Raw genomic sequence first — 23,846 nt, 5'->3', positions numbered from 1 at the left:
AACCCTGGGCACCACAAGCACCGTCATCCCAGTAAAGGCAACTCCAGGTCAGTACATGCGCATGAATGGACTTTCCCCTGTGAACTCACTGTGCAGCTCTGGGCCTGCCCCTCAGGACCTGTGAGTAATAAACCTTGTTTTTTCAAAGTTCCCAGATGGTTGTTGCTCAAGGTGCATCCTGCAATCATAATAAGAACCAGAAGGGCTGGTCCAGCTATGGCGTTGGCTCTGCCAGGGTAAATGTTTTGTGAAGGCTCACCGCAAGTATTAACAGTACGGGCAAAGATGAGTACCCCAGGCATTCCTAGCCAACAGCATCACTTTCAATAGGCTGAGACTGTCCCAAAAGGCTCACTATTAAGATGTCAACTACTCCCCGAACTTATCTATAGATTCAACTTATGTAATCCCAATAAAAAAGCTCAGCAGGTTTTTTTGGTAGAAGTTGATAAGCTGGTTGTAAAATGTATACAGAAATGCACAGACAAAATAATTAAGAAAAAGAACAAAAAATTTGGAGGGCTTTAAACTATCTGATTGAAAGATTTACTATATAAAGCTATTGTAATCAAGACAACACAGCATTAACTGAGAGACAGGCATAGATCAGTGGAACAAAAGAGACCAGACATAGACCCAAACATACATGGGTGACTGATTCTCATTCCAAGTGTCCAGGCAGTGGAATAGGAAAATGGTGCTGAAGTAAGCGGACAGCCATACGAAAAGCTCTAATCTTCTCTATCTTGTAATTAATTCAAAATGGATCACAGATCTAAATGTAAGATCTAAACTAGGAGACTAGAATTGTATGGTTCAGTTTAGGAGCCACTAGTCACATGTCACTACTGGGCACCTGAACTGTGGCTTGTATAAATTCATAGGTGCTCTAAGTGTAAAATATATGTTGAATTTTAAAGACTGAATATCCTCCAAATGTAAAATATCTCATTATTAAATTGTTATATCACTTAGATGTTGAAATGTAATATTTTAGATATAGTAGGTTAAAATACCCTATTAAAATTAAAGTTCACCTGTTTTTTTTTAAATTGGCTGCTAAAATATTTTAAATTGTTTGTGGCTCACATAATATTTCTACTGAACAGTACTTGCCTAGAAGTTAAATAAGAGAAAATCTTATTGATTATGCAAACTTTTTTTTTTAAGTAGGACATAAACAGAGTGAATTACAAGATGAAAAAAATGACAAACTGGACTTGTCAAAATTTAAAACTTTTGCTTTTTAAGGTATTACTAATAAAATGTATTACTAATAAAATGAAGAGACAAGCCTCACAGCCACATTCTGGGATTAATATTTACAAATCATTTGCCTGGTAAAGGATTTGTTCTCAGAGTACATAAAGAATTCTTACAACTCAGGGGATTCCTTGGTGGCTCAGTGGTAAAAAATTCACTTGCCAATGCAGGGGACACAGGTTCAATCCCTGGTCAGGGAATCCCACAAGTTGCGACCAAGCCCATGGGCCACAACTACCGAGCCAGTGATCCAGAGCCAGTGCTCCGCAATGAGAGGAACCACTGCGATGAGAAGCCAGGGCACCACAACCAGAAAGTGGCCTCCGCAACAGCAGAAGGGCTGTGTGCAGCAATGAAGACCCAGCACAGCCATGAATCAATCAATGAATCTTTTTTTAAGAATTCTTACAACTCAATATATTAAGAAGCCGAATGACCGAATTTAAAATAGGGCAAAAGGTGTACTTCTCCAAAGAAAACATATGGATGAAAAGCAATCACAGGAAAAGATGCTCACCATCATTAGACATTAGGTAGATGTAAAATAAAACCAGAATGAGATATTCACTCTAGGATGGCTAACACTAAAGACCTGGTACTAAGTGCTGATGTGGATGCACAGCAGGTGGAACTCGTGAACACTGCTGGGGGAATGCACAGTGGTGCAGACATCTTAAAAAACATTTTGGCAACCTGTGAAACAAATATTTACCATGTGACTCAGCAATTCCATAAAAGCATATATCCATGTAAAGACTTGCATGTGAATGCTTATTGCAGCTTTATTCATAACTGCCAAAATTTGGAAAGACCCCAAATGGCTCTCAACTGCTGAGTGGAAAGACAAGTTATGGTACATCTGTATAATGGAATACTATTCTCCAACAAAAAGGAATAATCCTCTGAAACATACAACATAGACAAACCTCAAAAACATTATGCTAAGAGAAATAAGTCAGACATGAAAAAACTACACATTACATGGTTTCATTTGTGTGAAATTATAGAAAAGGAATTTCTAAAGCGATAGAAAGCAGATCAGTGGTTTTCAGGAATAAGGGGGTGGGTGAGAGGATTTACTTAAAATACAAACAAGCAGCTTTCTGAGGTGATTAGAAAAGCTCTACACTATGATTACAGGGGTGGTTATAAAACTCTCAAATTGTATACTTAAACTTGGTAATTTTATTGTATGTCAAATACAGGGTAACAAAGCTGACCAAACAAACAAGCAGACAAACAAAACAACATCAAGTATGGTTTTTGCAGTTGGTCTGGGGTGGGGCCCAGGAACCATAATTCCTAACAATTTCTAACATTCTGATATAATGCTAATACTGCTGGTCCTTAGAGAAGTCTTGGTCAAGAGACACTGCCAAAAGGGGTCTATAAGGTGGGTATCATCTTAATTTGTGTCCATTCTGCACCACCACCTAGCACTCCTAACTTCAAGAACACACATATCCCAGAAGACACTGTGGGTTTTTATACCTCTTGATATACCTCCTGAAGGCCTGGGGCTTTCAGGACAAAGTAGAAGTTCTATGGGGGTAAATTAAAGCGCTGCAGGTTCAGAAACAAATGCGGCCAGTCAACACATTCCATCTTGGCAATTCAGCTGCACGTTCTTCCCATACCAGGGCACCTGGCCTGGAACAAAGCTCACACCCACGGCCTTTGCTTACACTGTTCTCTTGCCCTGGAAGATCTTTCCCTGACCTCAAATGCTGAAAATGCACTTGTTCTTTCAGCTTAGTTCAAAGGTTGGTTCCTCTTTGAAACCATATGGAATACTTCCTTTTCTACATTCTCATTGTCATTCTTTCCTCTCTCATTATAGCACTTAAATCTGGTCCTACTTGTCTATCTTAACAAATACTTACTGAATCAAACCAACTTCTAATTAAAGGAATTATTAACAGTGGGGCTATCTGGAAAACAAAGGCATTTGGAGATGCCACTTAGACACCATTTATTCGTTAGTCCTTTTTCTCTGGGAGCATCTCTCTCTCCTTCTGCCATCAGTCTGATTAATTTCTGTGGCACTGGTTGGGTCAACTCCACCTCCAGGCCCCAGGGGTGGTTTGGGGATTTAGGTTTGTTCACTCTGAGTCTTCCTTCTAGCCCCAAGTAGGTTCAAGGAGAGCACATTCCTCAACCCAGACTAACCAGATATCTCCCCAGTGCTCCTTTTGTTCTTTTAATTAAAAAAATTTTTTTGGCTTCAGTGTGTGGCTTGTGAGATCTTAGCTCCCAGCCTGACCAGGGATTTAACTCATGACTCTTGCAGTCGAAGCATGGAGTCCTAACCACCGGACTGCCAGGCAAGTCCCCTTCCCAATGATCTTGCCAGAACCACTCACAGAGAAGTTTATAATATAGAAACGGAAATATAAAATTATAGATTTGAAAAATCTATAATACCTTTTACATATAATTTAAAAAGCAAACACAGTAGATAAGAAAAATTATTACACAGCACTCATCATAATGTTCAAGTCCACTGTGTGGCGATCCTTACAGTACCTGAAGTAACAAAGGAAACACAACGGAAACACTAAAGGCACCGTACACACCTGGTCAGTCACTGAAGCCTGCTGTGTATTGGGTTAGCTAAGAGACACTCTGGGCCAAACAGAGAGAGAAAATACACAACCCTCTGACCTCCAGGTTTTAACAGTGATGAAAGAGGCTTACTCAGGGTTAAAAGAAAGCAATATCCAAAAGAACAAAACCAGAAGCCTAGGAAAGGTGAACAGAGGCCAGAGGTGAACATCGATGGGCTTCAGAAGATTCTGCAGGAAGTGTGCCTGAGTACCTCGCAGCGTGAGTTCCCCAGGATGAGTGGCAAATGACACACTAGTTCTACAGGAGGTGACTTCCAAGAAAGGAGCTGCCCGAGGTCCCCACTCACCTGAGTGATTATGCGCTCTCCATCCTTATAGACCTTTTCTCCTATTACATCCACGATCTTCATTCGTTCTGACACCTGAAACAATGAACACACAAATTCTAAGGAAAAGACCTTCAATAAAAGTCACAAATACTGACAGTATCCATACAACATTGAAATGGGCTAGAATAGTATGAATTACCATTTCACGCCAGTCAGAATGGCTGCGATCCAAAAGTCTACAAGCAATAAATGCTGAAGAAGGTGTGGAGAAAAGGGAATCCTCTTTCACTGTTGGTGGGAATGCAAACTAGTACAGCCACTATGGAGAACAGTGTGGAGATTCCTTAAAAAACTGGAAACAGAACTGCCTTATGACCCAGCAATCCCACTGCTGGGCATACACACTGAGGAAACCAGAGGGAAAGAGACACGTGTACCCAACGTTCATCGCAGCACTGTTTACAATAGCCAGGACATGGAAGCAACCTAGATGTCCATCAGCAGATGAATGGATAAGAAAGCTGTGGTACATATACACAATGGAGTATTGCTCAGCCATTAAAAAGAATACATTTGAGTCAATTCTAATGAGGTTGATGAAACTGGAGCCTATTATACAGAGCGAAGTAAGCCAGAAAGAAAAACACCAATACAGTATACTAACGCATATATATGGAATTTAGAAAGATGGTAACAATAACCCTGTATACGAGACAGCAAAAGAGACACTGATGTATAGAACAGTCTTTTGGACTCTGTGGGAGAGGGAGAGGGTGGGATGATTTGGGAGAATGGCATTGAAACATGTATAATATCATATATGAAACGAGTTGCCAGTCCAGGTTCAATGCACGATACTGGATGCTTGGGGCTGGTGCACTGGGACGACCCAGAGGGATGGTACGGGGAGGGAGGAGGGTTCAGGATGGGGAACACGTGTATACCTGTGGTGGATTCATGTTGATATATGGCAAAACCAATACAATATTGTAAAGTTAAAAAATAAAATAAAGCTGCAACTCCAGTACTTTGGCCACCTCAAAAAAAAAAAAAAAAAAGAAACCTAACAAGAGAATTGTTTTAACAGCTTTTCTTAAGTTCCCATATACAGACTCATGTTAAAATAGGCTTTACCTCTAGTGATTTAAGAAGCGGCACAGATTCAATAAATGATTCAAACATCTTCCTCTTTTTTGCATTGTTTTTCACTATGATTCTTCTAAATGTCACACGGTCCTGTAAGAAAGAATATGAAAATTCTGGTGAGTGCCCGTGTAAGACAGCATCTGTCATTTAATTAAAACTATGCCACAGCAAAGATTAGAGGTCTTTGGAAGGTACTGGATCAACTGAGTGTTTAATGATACTTCAATTTGAGTCATCACTGGAAGAAAAAGATCTGTAGCCTGGACAAGACAGATGTCTCATGTTGTCACTTGCTGTCAAGTACTCAATGAGTGCCACCTATAGGTCATAAATAAAATAAAAAATTGAAAAAGCTCACAGTCACTGTTCAAGGTGAAAAGATACACCTTCAAAAAAAGGAGATAAGACAGTAAGATGGTTCTTGCCCTCAAGGACTTTATAATCTCAATGGGGAAGTAATACAAAATTTATAGGAATTAAAAAAACCACAGTTCAAGACTGCATATGAAATTTGCTAAATGAACTATACAGACAAAGTGAGTCCCTTAAGAATTCTGAGGAGAGAGTGAATTCACAATAGCCTGGAGTGATCAAGGAAAATTTTGTTGCAAAAATATAAATTTGTCCGGTATCCGAAGGGGAGGTTTTATAAATTAATGGAGAGAGAAAGTAGGAAACTCAAGATGGAAGGCAGGCATGTGAAACATATCTTGACCCCAGCAAGTCAGGGATTCAAACTTGAGACAGCTAACCAGAGTTATGGTCAGGTACTTCTCCAATACATGTATGCGTGTATGGGGAGGGACATGAGCCAGGAGAATGTTAATTGCTTAGGCTCCTACAAGGTTAGGCAGTTTTTATACCTGAGTTAATTGCACCTTTCTTCTACCTTGGGCTCTCAGGAATAGAAATTTTTTTTTTTGAAAGTATACTAATGACATCCTAAAGGCTGAAAGAATGAAAAACAGTAAGGGGGTAAGGGCAAATTTAGGTGTAGGTTTGCTATTTTAGTATTCTTGATGATGGGGTGGGAGCTGGGTGGAGGAAACACATAGAAGACAACTGCGAAGAGATGTCTAAATCGATTTCACTGGCTCATACACCATCAGAGTTCCCTGGTCCACTCCCATGCCAAGTTCCATCTACAGAAGTCACCTCCTGTGCCCTGTGCTCCTAGTGTAAAACGTGGCAGACTCCTACCCTCCCTTCCTAAACTGACGTACAAATGATGTCTGCCCTCTGGCATTAAGCCAGATTCTGCCTCTCTTTTCTTTTCGATCCATCTGCTTGCAAAAAGCCATGCAATCCCTGATTGCTCTAATGGGCTGCACCACTCGCCACTACTTTTTTGAAGTCCAAGGCTGGAGATGTATTAATATCATTTAAAATGTTACTGTTGTACTTTGGAGTATCACTCCATTATCTTTAGACTTCAGTTTCCATGTGTTTTCTGGGCCAATCGAGGCCAAGGGTGCTGTGGAAAGAGAACACTCAAGATTGAGACAATGGGAGTTATGAAGTTCCCTTCCTTATGTTTGAGTAGACATTGTCAAAAAAACTAGTATTTCTAAATCCATTTATAATGTTACAAAGTGAAAGTGTTAGTCGCTCAGTGGTGTCTGCCTCTTTGAGACCCCATGGACCACAGCCTGTCAGGCTCCCCTGTTTATGGGATTTTCCAGGCAAGAATACTGGAGTGGGTAGCCATTCCTTTCTCCAGGGGATCTTCCCAACTCAGGGGTCAAACCTGGGTCTCCTGCACTGCAGGCAGATTCTTAGCCATCTGAGCCACCGATAACATAACAAAGATTACCACAATTGTAGCAATGAACTGTATTTCCAGCTAAAGAGAAAACAACTGCTATCTCTTAGAGTGACTTATCTGTGTTCCAATCTTTCTGTGTATGCTTTTACACTTCCCAGAGCTTCCATGCTGAACAAGTCCAGCTCCTGTGACTGTGGAGGGTATAAAAAAGCACCACCCCAGCTTTCAGGGAGCTTCCAATGGAGCTGTGAAGAGGAAACTCCTACTGTGAAATGGTAGCCCCCTCAGCAAACAGCCTTGAAGTTCAAAAGAGAAAAAGAATGCCACCCTTTCCTTTGACTGCAGAAGTTCCCTGAGAAAGATTCTACTGACTTTCATGCAAGCAAGACAAAGAGGGAAGAGACTAAGTGTAGCAGTTGCCCCTAGTAAAAGAAAGTGAAGTCGCTCAGTTGTGTCCGACTATTTGCAACCCCATGGACTATAGCCTACCAGGTTCCTCTGCCCATGGGATTTTCCAGGCAAGAGTACTGGAGTAGGGTGCCATTTCCTTCTCCAGGGGATCTTCCTGACCCAGGGATTGAACCCAGGTCTTCCGCCTTGTAGGCAGATGCTTTGCCATCTGAGCAGTACGGAATCCAATCTGAGAAACTCAGTGGCAACACCAGGTCCTCCCTGCTTTAGCCTCAGAAGGCATTTCCAAGACCTTGGGAGGCACAAGTGAGAAGTCACACTGTGGAGGACACTCTGGGGGCACTCTCCTGAAGGAAGTACTGCAGCGTTGGAAGGGCTTGGACTGTAAAGCAGGAGAAAAAGACATCTAAAAAGATCACTTAAGGCAGCAGGGAGATGAATCTCACTTAAGATAGCAGGAACAGGAAGAAAGTCTGCACAGGATAAGGCGAGGAACTAGAAAGGCAGAGCAGGGATCTTAGGAGAGGGAGCTTCAGGAAGAGAGGGGTGGGGAGAAGCCCCACAACCAAGGGGCGCGGGTGTCCCCACTTGGTAGCACCCAACATATGCCAGGCACTAAGGGAATGGCTTGTCTCGTGTCCTTCTGTTTAATTCTCATATCCCAACCAGAAGGCAAGCAGTTTCACAGTTCAGTTTTAATAAATTTCTATTGAGACTTTCAGATTACTTAGGAATGGGTTAATTTCCAAGTGTTTGGAGATTTTCCTGTTATCTTTCTGTTACTGATTTCTGGTTTCATCCCACTGTGGTTACAGAACAGTTCTTTTGAATTTGCTAACTTTTTATATCCCAGGATATATGTAGTTTATCTCAGTAAACATTCACACGCTTGAAAAGAATGTGTATTCTCTGCTGTTATGTGACGTGTCCTCTAAGTTTCAATTAGACCCTTTTGGTTGATGGTGGTGCTAAATCCTATAACCTTCCTGATTTTCTTTCTAGTTATTTTATTGATTGTTGAGAAAGGGGTGTTGAAGTCTGCATGTAATACAGTTGTGGATTTATCTAGTTTTTCTTTCGGTCTATCAGTATTAGCTTTACATATTCTGAAGCTCTGTTGTTTGGTATACACAGCTTTAGGGCTTCTATGTCTTCTTGGTAGATTAACTCCTTCATTATTATGAAAATTATAGGGTTAGAGTTTGTTGCTTCTGGTAATTTTCTCTGCCATGAAATCTACTTATCTGATACTAATTTAATTTCTCCTGACTTCTTCTGGTTAATGTTTGCATAGAGTATATCTATTACTGTCCTTTTACTTTCAACCTACCTATATTATTATATTTGAGTGAGTTTCTTATTAATAGCATATTGTTGGGTCATTTAAGATAATCCATTCTACCAGTCTGTCATTTAATTGGCATATTTAGATCATCTATAGTAACAAATCATATGCTAGGGTCGACATCTACCATTTTATTCAATGTTTTCTGTTCTCCCCTCTCTTTTCTGTTCTTCTATTTCACTTTTCTTGCCTTTCCGTAGGTTACCTGAATTACTTTTTAGAATTCCTTTTGATTTGTACAGCTTTTGAGTATATCTCTTCGCACAGGTTAATTTAGCGGTTACTCTAGGTATTATATTTACATATGTAACTTACCATGGTCTACTGGTGTCAACATTTTAGAAATGTGAGTAAAGTGTAGAAGCTTAACTTTCATTTCAGTTCAGTTCAGTCGCTCAGTCATGTCCGACTCTTTGCGACCCCGTGAATCGCAGCACGCCAGGCCTCCCTGTCCATCACCAACTCCCAGAGTTCACTCAAACTCAAGTCCATCAAGTCAGTAATGCCATCCAGCCATCTCAACCTCTGTCGTCCCCTTCTCCTCCTGCCCCCAATCCCTCCCAGCATCAGAGTCTTTTCCAATGAGTCAGCTCTTCACATGAGGTGGCCAAAGTACTGGAGTTTCAGCTGTAGCATCATTCCTTCCAAAGAAATCCCAGGGCTGATCTCCTTCAGAATGGACTGGTTGGATCTCCATGCACTCCAAGGGACTCTCAAGAGTCTTCTCCAACACCACAGTTCAAAAGCATCAATTCTTCGGCACTCAGCCTTCTTCACAGTCCAACTCTCACATCCATACATGACCACTGGAAAAATCATAGCCTTGACTAGACGGACCTTTGTTGGCAAAGTAATGTCTCTGCTTTTGAATATGCTATCTAGGTTGGTTATAACTTTTCTTCCAAGGAGTAAGCATCTTTTAATTTCATGGCTGCAGTCACCATCTGCAGTGATTAGGACCCTTTGAAATATTTCCTCTACATACAGTGAAAATCACATAAGACAATGTTATAACTTTGCTTCAAGCATCTAACCTATTTTAGAAAACTAAAAAGGAGGATAGACTTTTATGTCTATCCATATGTTTACTCTTTTGGTTGTCCTTTCTTCATTCTTGATATTCCAAATCTCCTCTTATCACTTCCTTTCTGTTTACAGAACTTCCTTTAGTCATTCTTTCAAGGTAGGCCTGCTGGTGACAAAGTTTCTGAAGGAAACTTAATTTCTGAAGGATATTCTCACAAGGTATAGAATTTTCAGTTGACAGTTCTTTTCTTTCAGTTCTTGAAAAATGCTGGGATACATGGCAATTAGTATGAAAACCTGGGGAACTCACTGTCATATCCGTCCTTAAGTCCTGAAATCCCTCACCAGTCCACCTTCTCGCTTCCCTCTCTCAGGGTCGCCTATGTTCACCTGTTGTATGATACCCAGAGTTTTCTAGCTTTAACAGGGAAGACTAGGGAGGAATGGGGCTATTCTGTCTTGGCCTGGACTAGAAGTTGTCATCAACATATTTTAAAACTGAGTTTATTTTCCCCCATTATTTCTTGATCTATGTTGAGTATTTTAAGCACTGGGTTCCCAGGTATGTGATGTATTTTCCTTAAGCCAGTTTATTACTCATCCCTCAGGACCAATCTTTTTTTTTTTTTTTTTTGTGGCTGTACCACACCACATTCAGGATCCTAGTTCACTGTGGGAACTAGGAATCAAACCTGAGTCCCTGCTGTGGAAGCAAGGAGTTCTAACCAGTGGACTTCCAGGGAGGTCCTGCTCAGGAGCATTCTTAATTCTGCACTAGTATAGCACAATAAAGTGCTTTAGTATGTCTTTAAAATGTGATTTCATTTGAGGAAATATGTTGATAATTTCAAGGTATATATTTAATTCTGCTTGTAGGAATTCTGCTTGGACTGGTGAGGGATTTCAGGACTTAAATGGAAACAAATTACCATAGAGGTGAACATTTTAAAAACGAAATCTGGAATTTGAACAAGAGGATGATTCTTTTAAGAAGGAAGAGAGTTATATATTTTGAAGGCTTGATACTGAAGGATGCAAGGCGGGTCATCTATAATACAGGACAGGACCTTAGCAGACTATGCCTAAGATATTCTGAGAAAGTTCTGTTTCCCAGAATACGGCTGTCAGCCTTTCTGGTCATCTAAATCTACTGACTATTGGCATGGACCAATGAATAAACAGATGGTCAAACACCACCTGTTAGTGAAAAGTTAGTCCTAGGATAGTTAGAGATGGAAAACACTTTTGGCAGAGCTTTCAATGACACTCATTTTTCTAGACTGGTCTCTTCTGTAGTTATCCTTCCTCTCTCTGCTTGTCTGATGAAAACATAAAGAGAAAATGCAGTAAGAGCTGACACAACTGCTAGGCCACAAGACCCAGTCTTTTCCATGTAATTTGTAATAAGCAGTCTGTTGACAAATCACTTCAGGGAAATGGAAAAACACATTGGTCAAGACCTTCCACAGTGTCTTTCAGATAATCAGCCATAAAACATACCGTGAACCAACAGCCAAGGACAGAGACCCAGAAGTAAGGGGGATGAAAACCATGCTATGCAAGGAGGACCATTTCTCTAACTCACCAGTCCCCAAAGGGAGCCTTCTGAAGTGGCAACAATGGTAGCAGCTCTCGGGGTGTTGTACATCAGAGCTAGTTCTCCAAAACTTCCATGGTTGTCATACTGACCAACAGAGCGGGTTTGATTATCTTTTGTTACTAGAATATCATAGGTTCCCCTGGAAATACAATAAGAAACAATTTCATTTATAATGGGCAGGTATATATGAATAGAAGGTACATATGATATACAATGTTGCTATTGGGGGAATTCCAACAAATTTTTTTGCTAGCATATAGAAACATAATAGATTTTTGCATTTGACTTAGTATTATGTGACTTTGCTAAACTCATTAGTTCTAATGAGTGAACTTGGCATTTTCTAGAGGATCATGTCATCCACAAACAAAGACAGCTTTATTTTTCTTACTTTCCAACCTGTATGCCCTTCCTCCCTCCCCTCAGTTCTTCTTTCCTCACTCCCTCTTTCTCTTTGCTTTATTGCATCGGCTAGGACCTGCAGTGTAATACTGCATGAAGAGGTGAAAGCAGACATGCTTCTCTGGTTCTCCATCTTAAAGGGAAAACATTCAGTCTGTCACCATTAAGTATGAGGTTAGCTATAGATTTTTTAAAATAAATGCATTAAAAAAAAAATAAATAAAATAAAATAAAATAAATGCATTTAATCGGGTTGGATAAAAGTCCCTTCTATTCCTATTTTGCTGAGTTTTTACCATGAAAAGGTGCTAAACTTTGTCAAATGCTTTTCCTGTAAGTATCGAAATGACTGGTTGGGTTTTCTTTTGTAGTCTGTTGAAAACTAGGATGTAGAATTGATTAAAATTTTTTAAAAATACAATTTTCTCTCTATTGATTGTTCATTAACAGTGGCTAAAGAAAAACATTCACAATGGATGGCATTTGGAGAAATAGGCACTCTCAATATACCACTGAAGCAAATGTAAATTTCCAAATTTCTCCAAGATAATTAACAACAGAACAAATTCCTTGAAGAGACCCTTTTACACAGTAATTTCATTTCTAGGTATTCTAAAGGAGATAATAGAAGATACTGGAAAATATTTAACTGCAAGGATGCTCACCAGGTAATATTTATAACAGCAAAAATCACAATGTAATCTCCTAACAATAAGATAGGTCAAATATATGTCTATATTCATATTATGTAGTCAGTATAAATGATGACATAGAATAATATTGTATCCTATGGCAAACCACTTCAAACAGATTTTTAAAATGAAGTCAATGTATATGAAAGCAATATATATAAATTTAATAAAGAGTTAACTACATTTTACATGTTTGATTGTTATCAGCTTTGAAGCCCTACCACTCCAGTATTTCTTCCTCTTCTGTCTCACATCTGGGAAAGTTGATAAGGAAACCTAGATGCCCCCCATTTAGTGTTGATGGGAAATCCAAATCACACAAGAGCCTGCCCATATACAAGAGTACTCTACCTCAGCTCTACCTTCTACACCATGAAATACCAAGCCAGTCACCTCTCTGTGCTGTCTTAAGTCATTTTTGAACCTCTTGGGAACCTACCCTGTTCACCTTTAAAACACTCATTATGAGAATGATCAATCTTTTCATATCCTCTTAGTCTGTGTGTATGGTATGATCAGTCTTGATATCTGAACCAAATCTGGGGTAGTGGATCTGACCTAACTGTAAGGCCAAGGGAGGAAAAAAGAAAGAATATACTCTGGTAATAAAATTAGGGCAAAATTACTTTCTTCTCTGTTTCACTTGTTTTTTTTCCCTTAAATTTCCTACAAAGAGCCTCCACTTGTCTGATAAAAATCACTAGGTATCACATGTTACACAAGAAGCAAAAAAAGTGGTGATATAACTTAAAAAATTTTTTCTGCCACTACTTATAGAATTCTATGAAGGAAGCCTAAGCATGACAGATAAAAGTAAAAGACTCTTTAAGATGATATCATTTGTATCATCTTTCCTCTTTAAATAAAACATTTCCTTTCTAACTCTAATTGGAACTATTTGTCATGGTATCAAGGGCCCAAAGGTTATCCAAGGAATACATTCTTGAACATTTTTCTGAACGAGCAAAAGGCTTTGATAAGGAAAAGGACTAGTTGAATCTAGTACAGCTACTTGGTACAGATAAAAAGACCCTTAAAAATCAGGGAAACAACTGGAAAGAATTGAGTAAGGTCTGCACAGTAGATGAGAGTACTGTATAAAATGTTAATATCTGATTTTTATAACTGGTCTCTGCTTATGTAAGAAAATGTCCTATTTTAGGAAATATATACATGTATTTGGAGATAAAAGGGCTTATACCAGCAACTTACTTTCAAACACAAAGCTAATCTGGTAAAACATTAACCCGGGAACCTAGGTTTCTAAGAATTTTTTGTACTATTTGTGTAACAATTCCTTAAGTGTGAAATTACTTGAAAGGAAAAAATGAAAAATAACTAATGGAAGACACTGGTGAAGAAACATCTTATTGATCCTAAACTCTGGTAAGTGTTCTTTTCAGGACTGAGAGGGGGTCAGAGGGAGTCCCCCAGATATACCAATAGTAATAGCTCAAGAGGTGAGAACACACCAGGGTGAGCAGGTTAAACCCTCACATTTCATGTCTCCCAACAGACCTAAACCTGGAACAGAGCCAAAAGGGGCCAGAGGTATGGAGGTTGAGGAAATATACCGAAGTGTAAAATCAGGCTAGGATTGAATGATCCAGATGACAATAAAGTGTCATGGAAAGTACTTCTCTTGGACACTTGCAAATAACATGTTTATAAAGCGCATCTTGCACAGCTCACCTAATTGTAGATAGTGGCAACCCAAGTATGCGCTGTACTCAGGACTCAGGACAGCAGAAGATAGAGAAGGGCAGGCTGTGGACAGAGAGCAGCAAACTTTGAGGAGCTTGTTAACCTGGCCCTAAGTCCTGTCTGGGCTGAACAAGGCACAGGGTAAAGCACTTGCCCTGAACCGCGAATCTTACTAAGTACAGGTGTACAACTGCAAAACACCATCTCCTACCGTTCAATGACATAAAAGTTGTCTCCATCATCTCCTTGGTCAATGACATGCTCATCAACTTTGACCGTCCTTTCAAACATGGCATCAAGGACTTGGGATAGCTGTTCCTGCAGGAAACACACAAGGAGAAATGGCCTTTACGTTTATGAGGAAAAAATTTAACTGTGTTTATCTCAGGTGGTGACTACATGGGAGAAGTCCTCACATCAGACTATCGCCCACATCCAAGCAGAAATGCAAGGGTCTGAAACAAATGCCTTCCTGTGGCCATCCAGCTTTGCATGTCCACATACACAGCCCAGTTGCCAAGCTCTCTGAGGCAGTATTGTTTTTGAAAAAAAAAAAAACAAAACACAACATTCTACAATTTGTGTGAAAACAGCATCTAAACCATGGTGCCTATTCACCCAGCCACACAAGACTGTCACCTGCCTTGATGACACGTGTATAGCCATGATGGCTCTACTCTATCATGTGTAATGTTGTGACGCTACCTTCCTACAGGTGTTGATCTTAACAGGATCGTCAAATCTAATAGGCTGAGATGTTTCAGAGGTTATCTCATGAAGCAGCACAGCTGCCCTTCCTAGTCAAGCACATCACTTAATCTGAGTCTGTTTCTTTATTACAAAAAAGTGTTTAATAAATAGCTTCCAGCTCATCAACTTTCATGACTAAAGGATAAAAATCTATGGAAAATATTTATCATATAATAGGTACTTAATAAATAAGCTCTATTATCAGACACTTAATATTCCTATAGTTATTTATATACAACACATACAATTACTTACCAATATCACCTGCAATAACCAGAAGGTAACTGTACCAACAAATATTAAAATAATCAAAACAGTGCTATTCAATTCTAACAATACAGTGGTCTCAGTCTAGGGCCAGCATCCCTCTGTCAGTGACTGCTGAGCGTATGCGCATGCTAAGTCGCTTCAGTTCAGTTCAGTTCAGTCGCTCAGTCGTGTCCGACTCTTTGCGACCCCATGAATCTCAGTACGCCAGCGTTCCCTGTCATCACCAACTCCCGGAGTTCACTCAGACTCACGTTCATCGAGTTAGTGATGCCATCCAGCCATCTCATCCTCTGGCGTCCCCTTCTCCTTCTGCCCCCAATCCCTCCCAGCATCAGAGTCTTTTCCAATGAGTCAACTCTTCACATGAGGTGGCCAAAGTACTGGAGTTTCAGTTTTAGCATCATTCCTTCCAAAGAAATCCCAGGGCTGATCTCCTTAAGTCACTTTAGTAGCGTCCAACTCTGTGTGACCCTATGAACTGCAGCCCACCCAGGCTCCTCTGTCCATGGGATTGCCCAGGCAAGACTACTAGAGTGGGTTGCTGTGCCCTTCTCCAGGGGATCTTGCCACCCAGGGATCAAATCTTCATCTCTTATGTCTCCTGCACTGGCCGGCAGGTTCTTTACCACTAGCACCACCTGGGAAGCCCCAGTGACTGTTAGGGAGCACTAAAGACCAGTTTCAACTCACAGAAAGACTTTCTCTTTGGAGGATTGTGGATTGAAGGCCTGGCGAGGAAATAACTTTATTGCTGAATAATTCCATAGGATTTAGCATTCTGCTACTTAAACTAATGTATCACCAATAAGCAGCTCCTTAGTTCCCTAGTTCCATGGGTGGTGAATACTGTACAAGCTGACAGATACTATAAAAGAAGGCTTGCTATTCGTGTGTCCACATTCATGTGGAGTGTGAGCCCAGCATTGCCTGAAATCTATTTAAATATAGGTAACAAATTCAAATTTTCACATACAACACAGGCCAAACACATACATCTACACCTGGTGTGTCTGGCCTGTGGGCTGTCCATTGGCAGCCTCGTGTTCTGAGTAACAAATCTTCTAGCCCAGAAGATCTTCAAAAACATCAGTGTCATGAGACATAGAATAAGGTACGGGGGGAGCATTCTGGGTTAGAGGGACTAAAGTCATGCCATAACAACCAAAAGCAACATGTGATTCAGGACTGGAAAACAAAACGAAAAAGCTATAGAAAACTTTCCTGGGAAAAGCTTAATATGGACTGTATTTAGGTAATATTATTACAATAGTGTTAAATTTCATGGGCTTAATAATGATAGTGTGTTAATGGAGGAGAATATCCTTGTTCTTGGAAAATATAACTTAAGGCATTTAGTGGCTAAGAGCCATGATGTCCTCAATATACTCATAAATGTCTCAGGACCTAAAAAAGCAGTTTATACATACCTATATATGTGCATACATATACACATAAGAGACAGAATAAATGTGGCAAAATGTTAACAACTGGTCAATCTAGGTAAAGAATATATGCAAGTTTTGATTTTTCCATAAATTTGAAGATTTAAACACAAAAGTTTGAGAAGCAAATTGTTTTTAAACTGGAAACAAATTCACTCACTGGAATGACTAAAATTTTAAAAGACAGATAATATCAAAAGTTGCTAAGGATATAGAAAAACTGGGAATATCATATATTGTTGGAAGGAACACAAAATGGTAAAACCACTTTGAAAAAGATCCAGCAGTTTTGTATAAAATAAAAAATACATCTACCCTATGACTCAGGGATTTTTGTCCTCAGGTGTTTTATTGAAGAGTACAAAATGTCCACAGCATTATTATCAAGAGTTAAAAAACAAGAAATAGACCAGGTACCCACTGTCAGAAAAATGAATAAGCAAACTGGCATCTTCATATAATGGAATGCTACTCAGCAATAAAAGGGAATGAACTAACACCATGAACAATGACACACTGAATGGATCCCTCGACCTGATTCTCTGAGGACACAATATAATTTCTATAGTAGTCTGGCCAAGATGTATAACCACATTTCAATTGTGAAGAAAGAGCAAACAAATTCAAATTGAGGTATATTCTATAATGTAACTAACCAGCACTCTTCAAACTGTCAAGATCATGAAATACTAGAAAGGACTGAAAACTATCACAAACCAGAGGAGACTATGGAAAAATAGCAACCAAGTGCAATAAGGGACTCTGGACTGGATCATTAACTATGGAAAAAAACATTAGGGAGAAAACTGATGAAAGCTGAACAAGGTTTTTAGTTTAATTAATGATACTGTAATAATGCAAATTCCCCGGTTTTGATAACTGTACCGTGGTTATGTAAGATGCTAACATTGGGGGAAGTTAGATGAGGGCCTATGGGAACTCTTTACTATGTTTACATCTTACTTGTGAGGCTAAAACTAGTTCAAAATAAAAAGTGAAAAAAGAAAATGGAATGCTGAACAACATGAAAGAATCTCAAAAATATTGTGCTGAGCAAAAGGAGTTTCTTACAACGGAGAGAAATCTTGTATGATTTATTATGTGAAATCTTATATGATTTCATATCACGTATGATTCTACTTACATGAAATTCTAGAAGGCAAAATGAATTTATGGTAGAATAAATCAAAATAGAAGTTGCCTCTGTGGGGAGGGGAATAAGAGTTGATCATGAAGGGGCATGAGGGAAGTTTCTGAAGTGGTAGTAATATTCTGTGTCTTTTTTCTGGCTGCATACATTGTGCGGCATGCGGAACTTTAGCTCCCTGCTAAGTGCCTGCACTGGGAGTGCAGTCTTAGTCTTAGCCACTGGACCGCCAGGGAAGTCCTAAGTTCTATAATCCTCTTTCTTTTTAAAAAATATTTATTTTTATGTATTTGGCTGTGCTGGGTCTTAACTGTGGCACGAGGGATCTAGTTCCCTGACCAGGGATTTAACCCGGGCCCTCTACATTGGGAGTGCAGAGTCTTAGCCACTGAACTACCAGGGAAGTCCCCGAAATTCTATATTCTTGACAGGGGCTTGGATTACTTAAGTGTATACATCTGTCAAACCTAAGTGAATGTACATTTAAAACTCATCCATATGTTTCATTACATGAAAACTTTACATTAAAAAACAACAAACAAATACTGAACTCCAGTTCATGATATGAACACCAAAATATTTAAGGGAACTATACTGAGACTATCCAAAAAAAATAAGATGGGTTAATGTAGGGCAGCAAACAGCTGACTGTAAACATTTTACTGGAACACAGCCATACACTTTCATTTATGCATTGCCTATGGCTGCTTTCCTGCTACAATAATGAAGTTGAGTAGTTGTGACAGAAATGTTTCATATTTGCTATGTATGGGCTTCCCTGGTGGCTCAGATGGTAAAGGATTCGCTTGCAATGAGAGAGACCTGGGTTCGATCACCAGGTTGGGAAGATACCCTGGAAGAGGGCATGGCAACCCACTCTGGTATTCTTGCCTGGAGAATCCCATGGACCGAGAAGCCTGGTGGGCTACAGTCCATGGGGTCCCAAAGAGTAGGACACGACTGAGTGACTAAGCACAGCACACATCTGGTTCTTTAAGCAAAAGGTTGCTAACCCCTCTGTTGAGGGTAGATGGTATATAACACAACAAGCATAGCAAAATGTTAATGTTAGAATCAAGGCAGAGGATAAATACATGTTCTGTAAAACCCTTCTCACTTCATTGTATTTGAATATTTTCAAAAAAAAAAATATTTTCATGATAAAATGTCAGAAAAATATAATTAAATCTGAAAATTTTATTTTTCAATACTGAAATGATAAAATGATGTTCTTCATCACTGAGAAAAATCTGAAAAGTAGACTGACATAGCAACTTCCTTTAAAACATCTGCTAGTATAACATTTGCAAGGGGTTTTATTCACAGTAGATAAAGAAGTCCCTTTTCTATTGATACAGATGAGTCTTCCAGGGAAAACAGCACACAGACCAGTATTTCTTACAACCAGCCTTTCCTTGAACTCACTGTCCTTGTTTTATTCAATCTCAGACTAATAAATTTCTGATCAAAGTTCCAGCTATTCCTATAACCACAAAGCTACCAAACAGTCTGGTTTACAGACTCCAGGAATACATCATGGACTCATGTCTGACCAATCCAAGTCCCAGAGGGCTGTGGGAATATCTTCAGAAGATTTTATTTGCAGGAACTGGGTAGTAAGAAAATTCTATTTCCCATTGCTCTTGTGTCTGCACATTCTGGGATTCCCTAGCAGGCCCAGCACTTCAGTCATCCATGGGCCTTCAGCACACGGCCCTCAAAGTACTGAAGAAATAGGAAATTTGAAGCATCTCTGTGCTCAGGAGGCAGCTGTATTCTCCATCTTCACCGAGAGAGGGAAGATAGGCACACACAGATCCTGTGCAGAGCCCTATAGACACATACCACTCTGTGTGTCCCAGGCCTGAGGTCTTCACTGAGAATAATCACAAGAGATGCCTCACACCAAGGAGGTGAGACGCAGTCACCCACTTCCACTGTGTAACTGCTACCGGTAAGGAGGACACCACACTGGCATCTTTAGAGAAATTACTCTGCAGCATAAAGACCCTCCAAACTAAGCCAGGGTCATGCAAACCTGAGCATTTCCTTTTGACATGACCCAAATGCATGGTTCACAAATGGTACTGCCTTGGAGGAAGTACCAAAGCAGGTCAGAGAAATATTAAAAGTCATCTGTGTTTAGCTACAGTGCTAAACACAATGCAAAAGAAGAAGCTAAGGTTTTATTGCCTCATATGACTGTGGCTAAGATGCTAAAAACTGTTAAAATGATGAAAAGCTAAAAGACAAAAATATTTTAAAAGTCAGTGTTACCGGATCAAGATTTTTGAAAAGAAGAATATCTTTGCAAGCTTCCTGAAGTCTGCACCGCTGTTGATCAGTTTTAGGATGAATCACCTGCCAATCCAAAGAAAACAAGGGAAATTTTAATATTCTATTTTAAAATATTACTTAACTTACAAATTAGAATATTTCTTCCTCCTAAAAATGGGAAAAATTAAGAGCACATTTACCATAATTTTAATTTTATACAAATACCAAGCAGTACCCTGATTGTGGACAGGCAATGGGATGGGGGTATGGCTGGCAGCAAGTCAGCTATCTGCTGGGAGCCCCAGAATCCCCATCCATAAAGCAGGAGGTTACATGTTCATTCATTCAGTAAACATTTTCATCAACTAGGTGCCAGGCACCATCCCAGCTCTGGGGACAGAGCAGTGAACAGAAGACACAAACACCTGCTCTCACCATCAATAAATACATAAAGGATGGTAGAGAGTGACAGGGCTAAGGAGAAAAATACGGTGGGGAAGGGTGATTAAAAGCGTGTGTACATGCAGGCATGTGTCCAGATGAGGCCTGAGAAGGTGACATTTGTGTCAAGATCCTAAGGAACTGAGGACAACCTGAGGGAATGAGTCATGTGGACATCTCTGTGAAGATGACCTCAAGCAGAAGGAACAGCAAATGAAAACAATATGATGGGTGAATAGCATGTTTGAGAAAAACCAGGAGACAGGTGTGACTGACAAAGAGCGAGGGGAAAAGATCAGGAAGAGACCTGGTTTTGGGCTTAGGTGGAGGGCAACGTAAATCACAGAACTGGAACTTTTCTCTAGTGACATGGGGGCACTGAGGAAGGAAAGAGATCTGACAGATGATTTTAAAGGCTTAAGTTGGTTCCTAAGTGAAGAACAGCCTTGACGGATACAGGAGCGGAAGCCAGGAAGCGTCTGTGGTTATCCTAGTGTTAAACTGGGGATTAAGACCAAGGTGGTAGCCATGGAAGTGTTGAGAAGTACTGGAATTTTGGATATAATTTGAAGACCAAGCCCATTGGATTTGCTGAAAACTTGAATGTAGGTATAAAAAATTAAGAGGAGCTGAGGGTGACCTTAAAATTGTGGACCTGAGCAACAGGAAGGATGGAACTGCCATTTAATGAGCTGGGGAAGACTGTGAGTGAAAAAGAATGTCTCAGTGGAAATCATCAGGAGCTCACTATAAACTGTCTATTGAAATCTAAATGGAGATGGCAAGTAAACAACCACTATATAAGCTGGAGTTCCAACATCAACAAACATAGTATTACCAGTAATAATACTGGTGCCTACAAAATCAGAGTTGCCATAGAATTAAATGAGCTGATACAGGCAGTGTTTAAAATAGAACCTGGCGTTCAGTAGGTGCTCAAAAATTATTACTACTACCACTAATACTATAGATAGTCAATACATGTTTTTTGAACTAAAAAAGAATTATTGCCCAGCATTGCTGTTATAATTGAAAAATCTATTAAGCACCATCCTAAGTATTGTCTTCACCCTAAAAAATCTACATCACTTAATTTAGACCAGAAATAACAGATGTCAAAAGTGCTAAGTAATTTAAATTTATAATATTAAATAGTCAGTTGAAAAAGTTTTAACTTTTAAAAGTCTTTTCAAAATTTTATAACATCAAGAATGAAAAATTTAAAAACCTACATGTCTATTATATTCATACAATGGTAGCATTTTATTATTAGAATAGTTTAGAAATCTTTTCTAGTCTGCTCACTTTAAGACATATTTGAAAGATCATTAAAGTTTCTTTATAACATCAATCTTTTTAAAAAGATGGTTCAAGTTTGCTTTTATAAAAGTAACTTGTTAACTATATAAAAGTTGAAAAGTGTGAGTTTTTGAAAAAGCAACCCCCAAATCAACTGTAGTCTTGCAACAACTACTGTTAAAATCTGGGATGTATCCTTCCAGGCACAAATCTTTGTACAAATAAGTAAACAGTAAACAAGTAAATAGGTATGAAGATGGATAGATAAATTTTTTTATATTATAAAATGCTGTATAAAATGTACCTCAAATTTACATCATTCCATGTCATTTAAACCCAGTCCTGTACCATCATTTCCAATGGCTTCAGATTTTCTTAATTTGAATGTGCCAAAATGTAGCCCCTGGAAACCCCTATTTTAGTTCATTTATGCTGCTTCCATCTCTCACTATTATAATACTGCAATAACCTCCTCAGAAAGCATCCTTAGGAAGAACGCAACCGGTAGGCATGATTCTCCTGCAGGTATCTGCTGAGTCAGCTGGCTTGACTAAGTGTAAAGCTGACGGCCACAGCTAGGCACCCCTTCTTACCATATCCTCAACCAATCTTGCTTCCTATTCTTCTTAATCATTGTCAGTCTGTTAGATAAAAGATGGTATCTTGCTGAGATTTTAACCTGTATTCATTTTAAATATCAGCATGATTAGACTTGGTATATAGAGGAAAAGGGGAGTGAGTGGGGACTGAAATTATTCTACCTAATACCTTTGCTGTAGTTCTTACCCTCGGATCAGTATCTTCCTCTTCCTCATCAGGGTTATAGGTCTCAGCACAGACTAAAGTTGGAGAGAAAAAAATAAAGAGAAAAATGAATAAAACAGATGTATATTTTACTGGAAAATAGGAAGTAAACATAATTTCCTTTTGTTCACTGTTTTCTAAAGCTATAATTAACTTTGCAACCACTTCCTTCAATTAACAAATATACTAAGTACCTAGTAATGCCAGGCATTCTGTTAGTGATGAAAAGTCAGCTATCCAGGGGCTGGTAGACCAAATAGGAGAGAAACCATAAAAAACATCACCTACTAAATTCTATGGTAGTGGCAAGGATAAGGAAGGAAGTGCTGTCTCTGCTGAGCTATGAAGCAGGAACAGAAAACCACCAAATACAGTACACGCAATATAGACATATGGATATGCAATTGGAGTACTCACCAAAAAAAGCAAAATATCTCAACCTCCTTATGTATTAGAATGACTTAAAAGAACGAATTTTAACAAAACGAATATAATACTACTTGTCAGGCTCTGTTATAAATACAATATTATATAATTTAAAGCCAACTCAGTTTTCTTTGTAGGTAATCTGTGTTTGCACCAATGGGCTGCAGGACTTGTCTTTATCATAATTCAAAGATTTAAAAAATGTTAACCAAAAAAAAAAAAAAATGCTAACCAAACAATTGTTTACAATACCAGAATATCATAAATGATGTAAGTATGCATTTGAATAATTCAGCTATGAGAAAGATTGAGAAAGACCCCCTTTGGCTAATTAACAGTCAGCTCTATGGGAAAAAAGGCAAAAAAAGGAGGTGAAGAATATACTATTAATATGTAGCAGACTGTCCTTCCATAAAGGATTTCCATGAGAAAGAAGGAGAGCTATAAATGATGGGGAGAGGGAATAAATAAGTATGAATATATATATATACATACACACACATATGAGTTATATACACACACACATACACAAAAGTGAAAGTGAAAGTCACTCAGTCACTATACAGTCCATGGTATGCTCCAGGCCAGAACACTGGATTGGGTAGCCTTTCCCTTCTCCAGGGGTTCCTTCCCAACTCAGGGATCAAACCCAGATCTCCCACACTGCATTCTTTACCAGCTTAGCCACGAGGAAAGCCCATATAAAAAATTTTAATGTATTTATTTTTCCAAAAGGAAAC

General features: G+C 39.2%; 1 protein-coding gene across 2 annotated transcripts in view; it reads right to left on the bottom strand.

Moving 5' to 3' along the window:
• PRKAR2A (protein kinase cAMP-dependent type II regulatory subunit alpha) overlaps window positions 1-23,846 on the bottom strand; it is a 71,911-nt gene that overhangs the window by 9,672 nt on the left and 38,393 nt on the right. For both annotated transcript variants that reach the window (XM_086368084.1, XM_086368085.1), the window contains exons 3-8: window positions 22,663-22,715; window positions 20,137-20,220; window positions 14,462-14,568; window positions 11,438-11,591; window positions 5,294-5,395; window positions 4,178-4,252 (exon numbers count right to left, since the gene is read on the bottom strand). In XM_086368084.1, coding sequence (XP_086224210.1) covers window positions 4,178-4,252; window positions 5,294-5,395; window positions 11,438-11,591; window positions 14,462-14,568; window positions 20,137-20,220; window positions 22,663-22,715 — 575 coding nt within the window. The remainder of the gene's footprint in view (window positions 1-4,177; window positions 4,253-5,293; window positions 5,396-11,437; window positions 11,592-14,461; window positions 14,569-20,136; window positions 20,221-22,662; window positions 22,716-23,846) is intronic.

Source organism: Bos grunniens, chromosome 22 (assembly GCF_055505025.1).
Source record: "Bos grunniens cultivar Pamir isolate PY7600 chromosome 22, Bosgru_T2T1.0, whole genome shotgun sequence".
Taxonomy (NCBI): Eukaryota; Metazoa; Chordata; class Mammalia; order Artiodactyla; family Bovidae; genus Bos; species Bos grunniens.
Note: the sequence above shows the minus strand (reverse complement) of the source record. Positions and strands in the feature narration are given on the sequence as shown.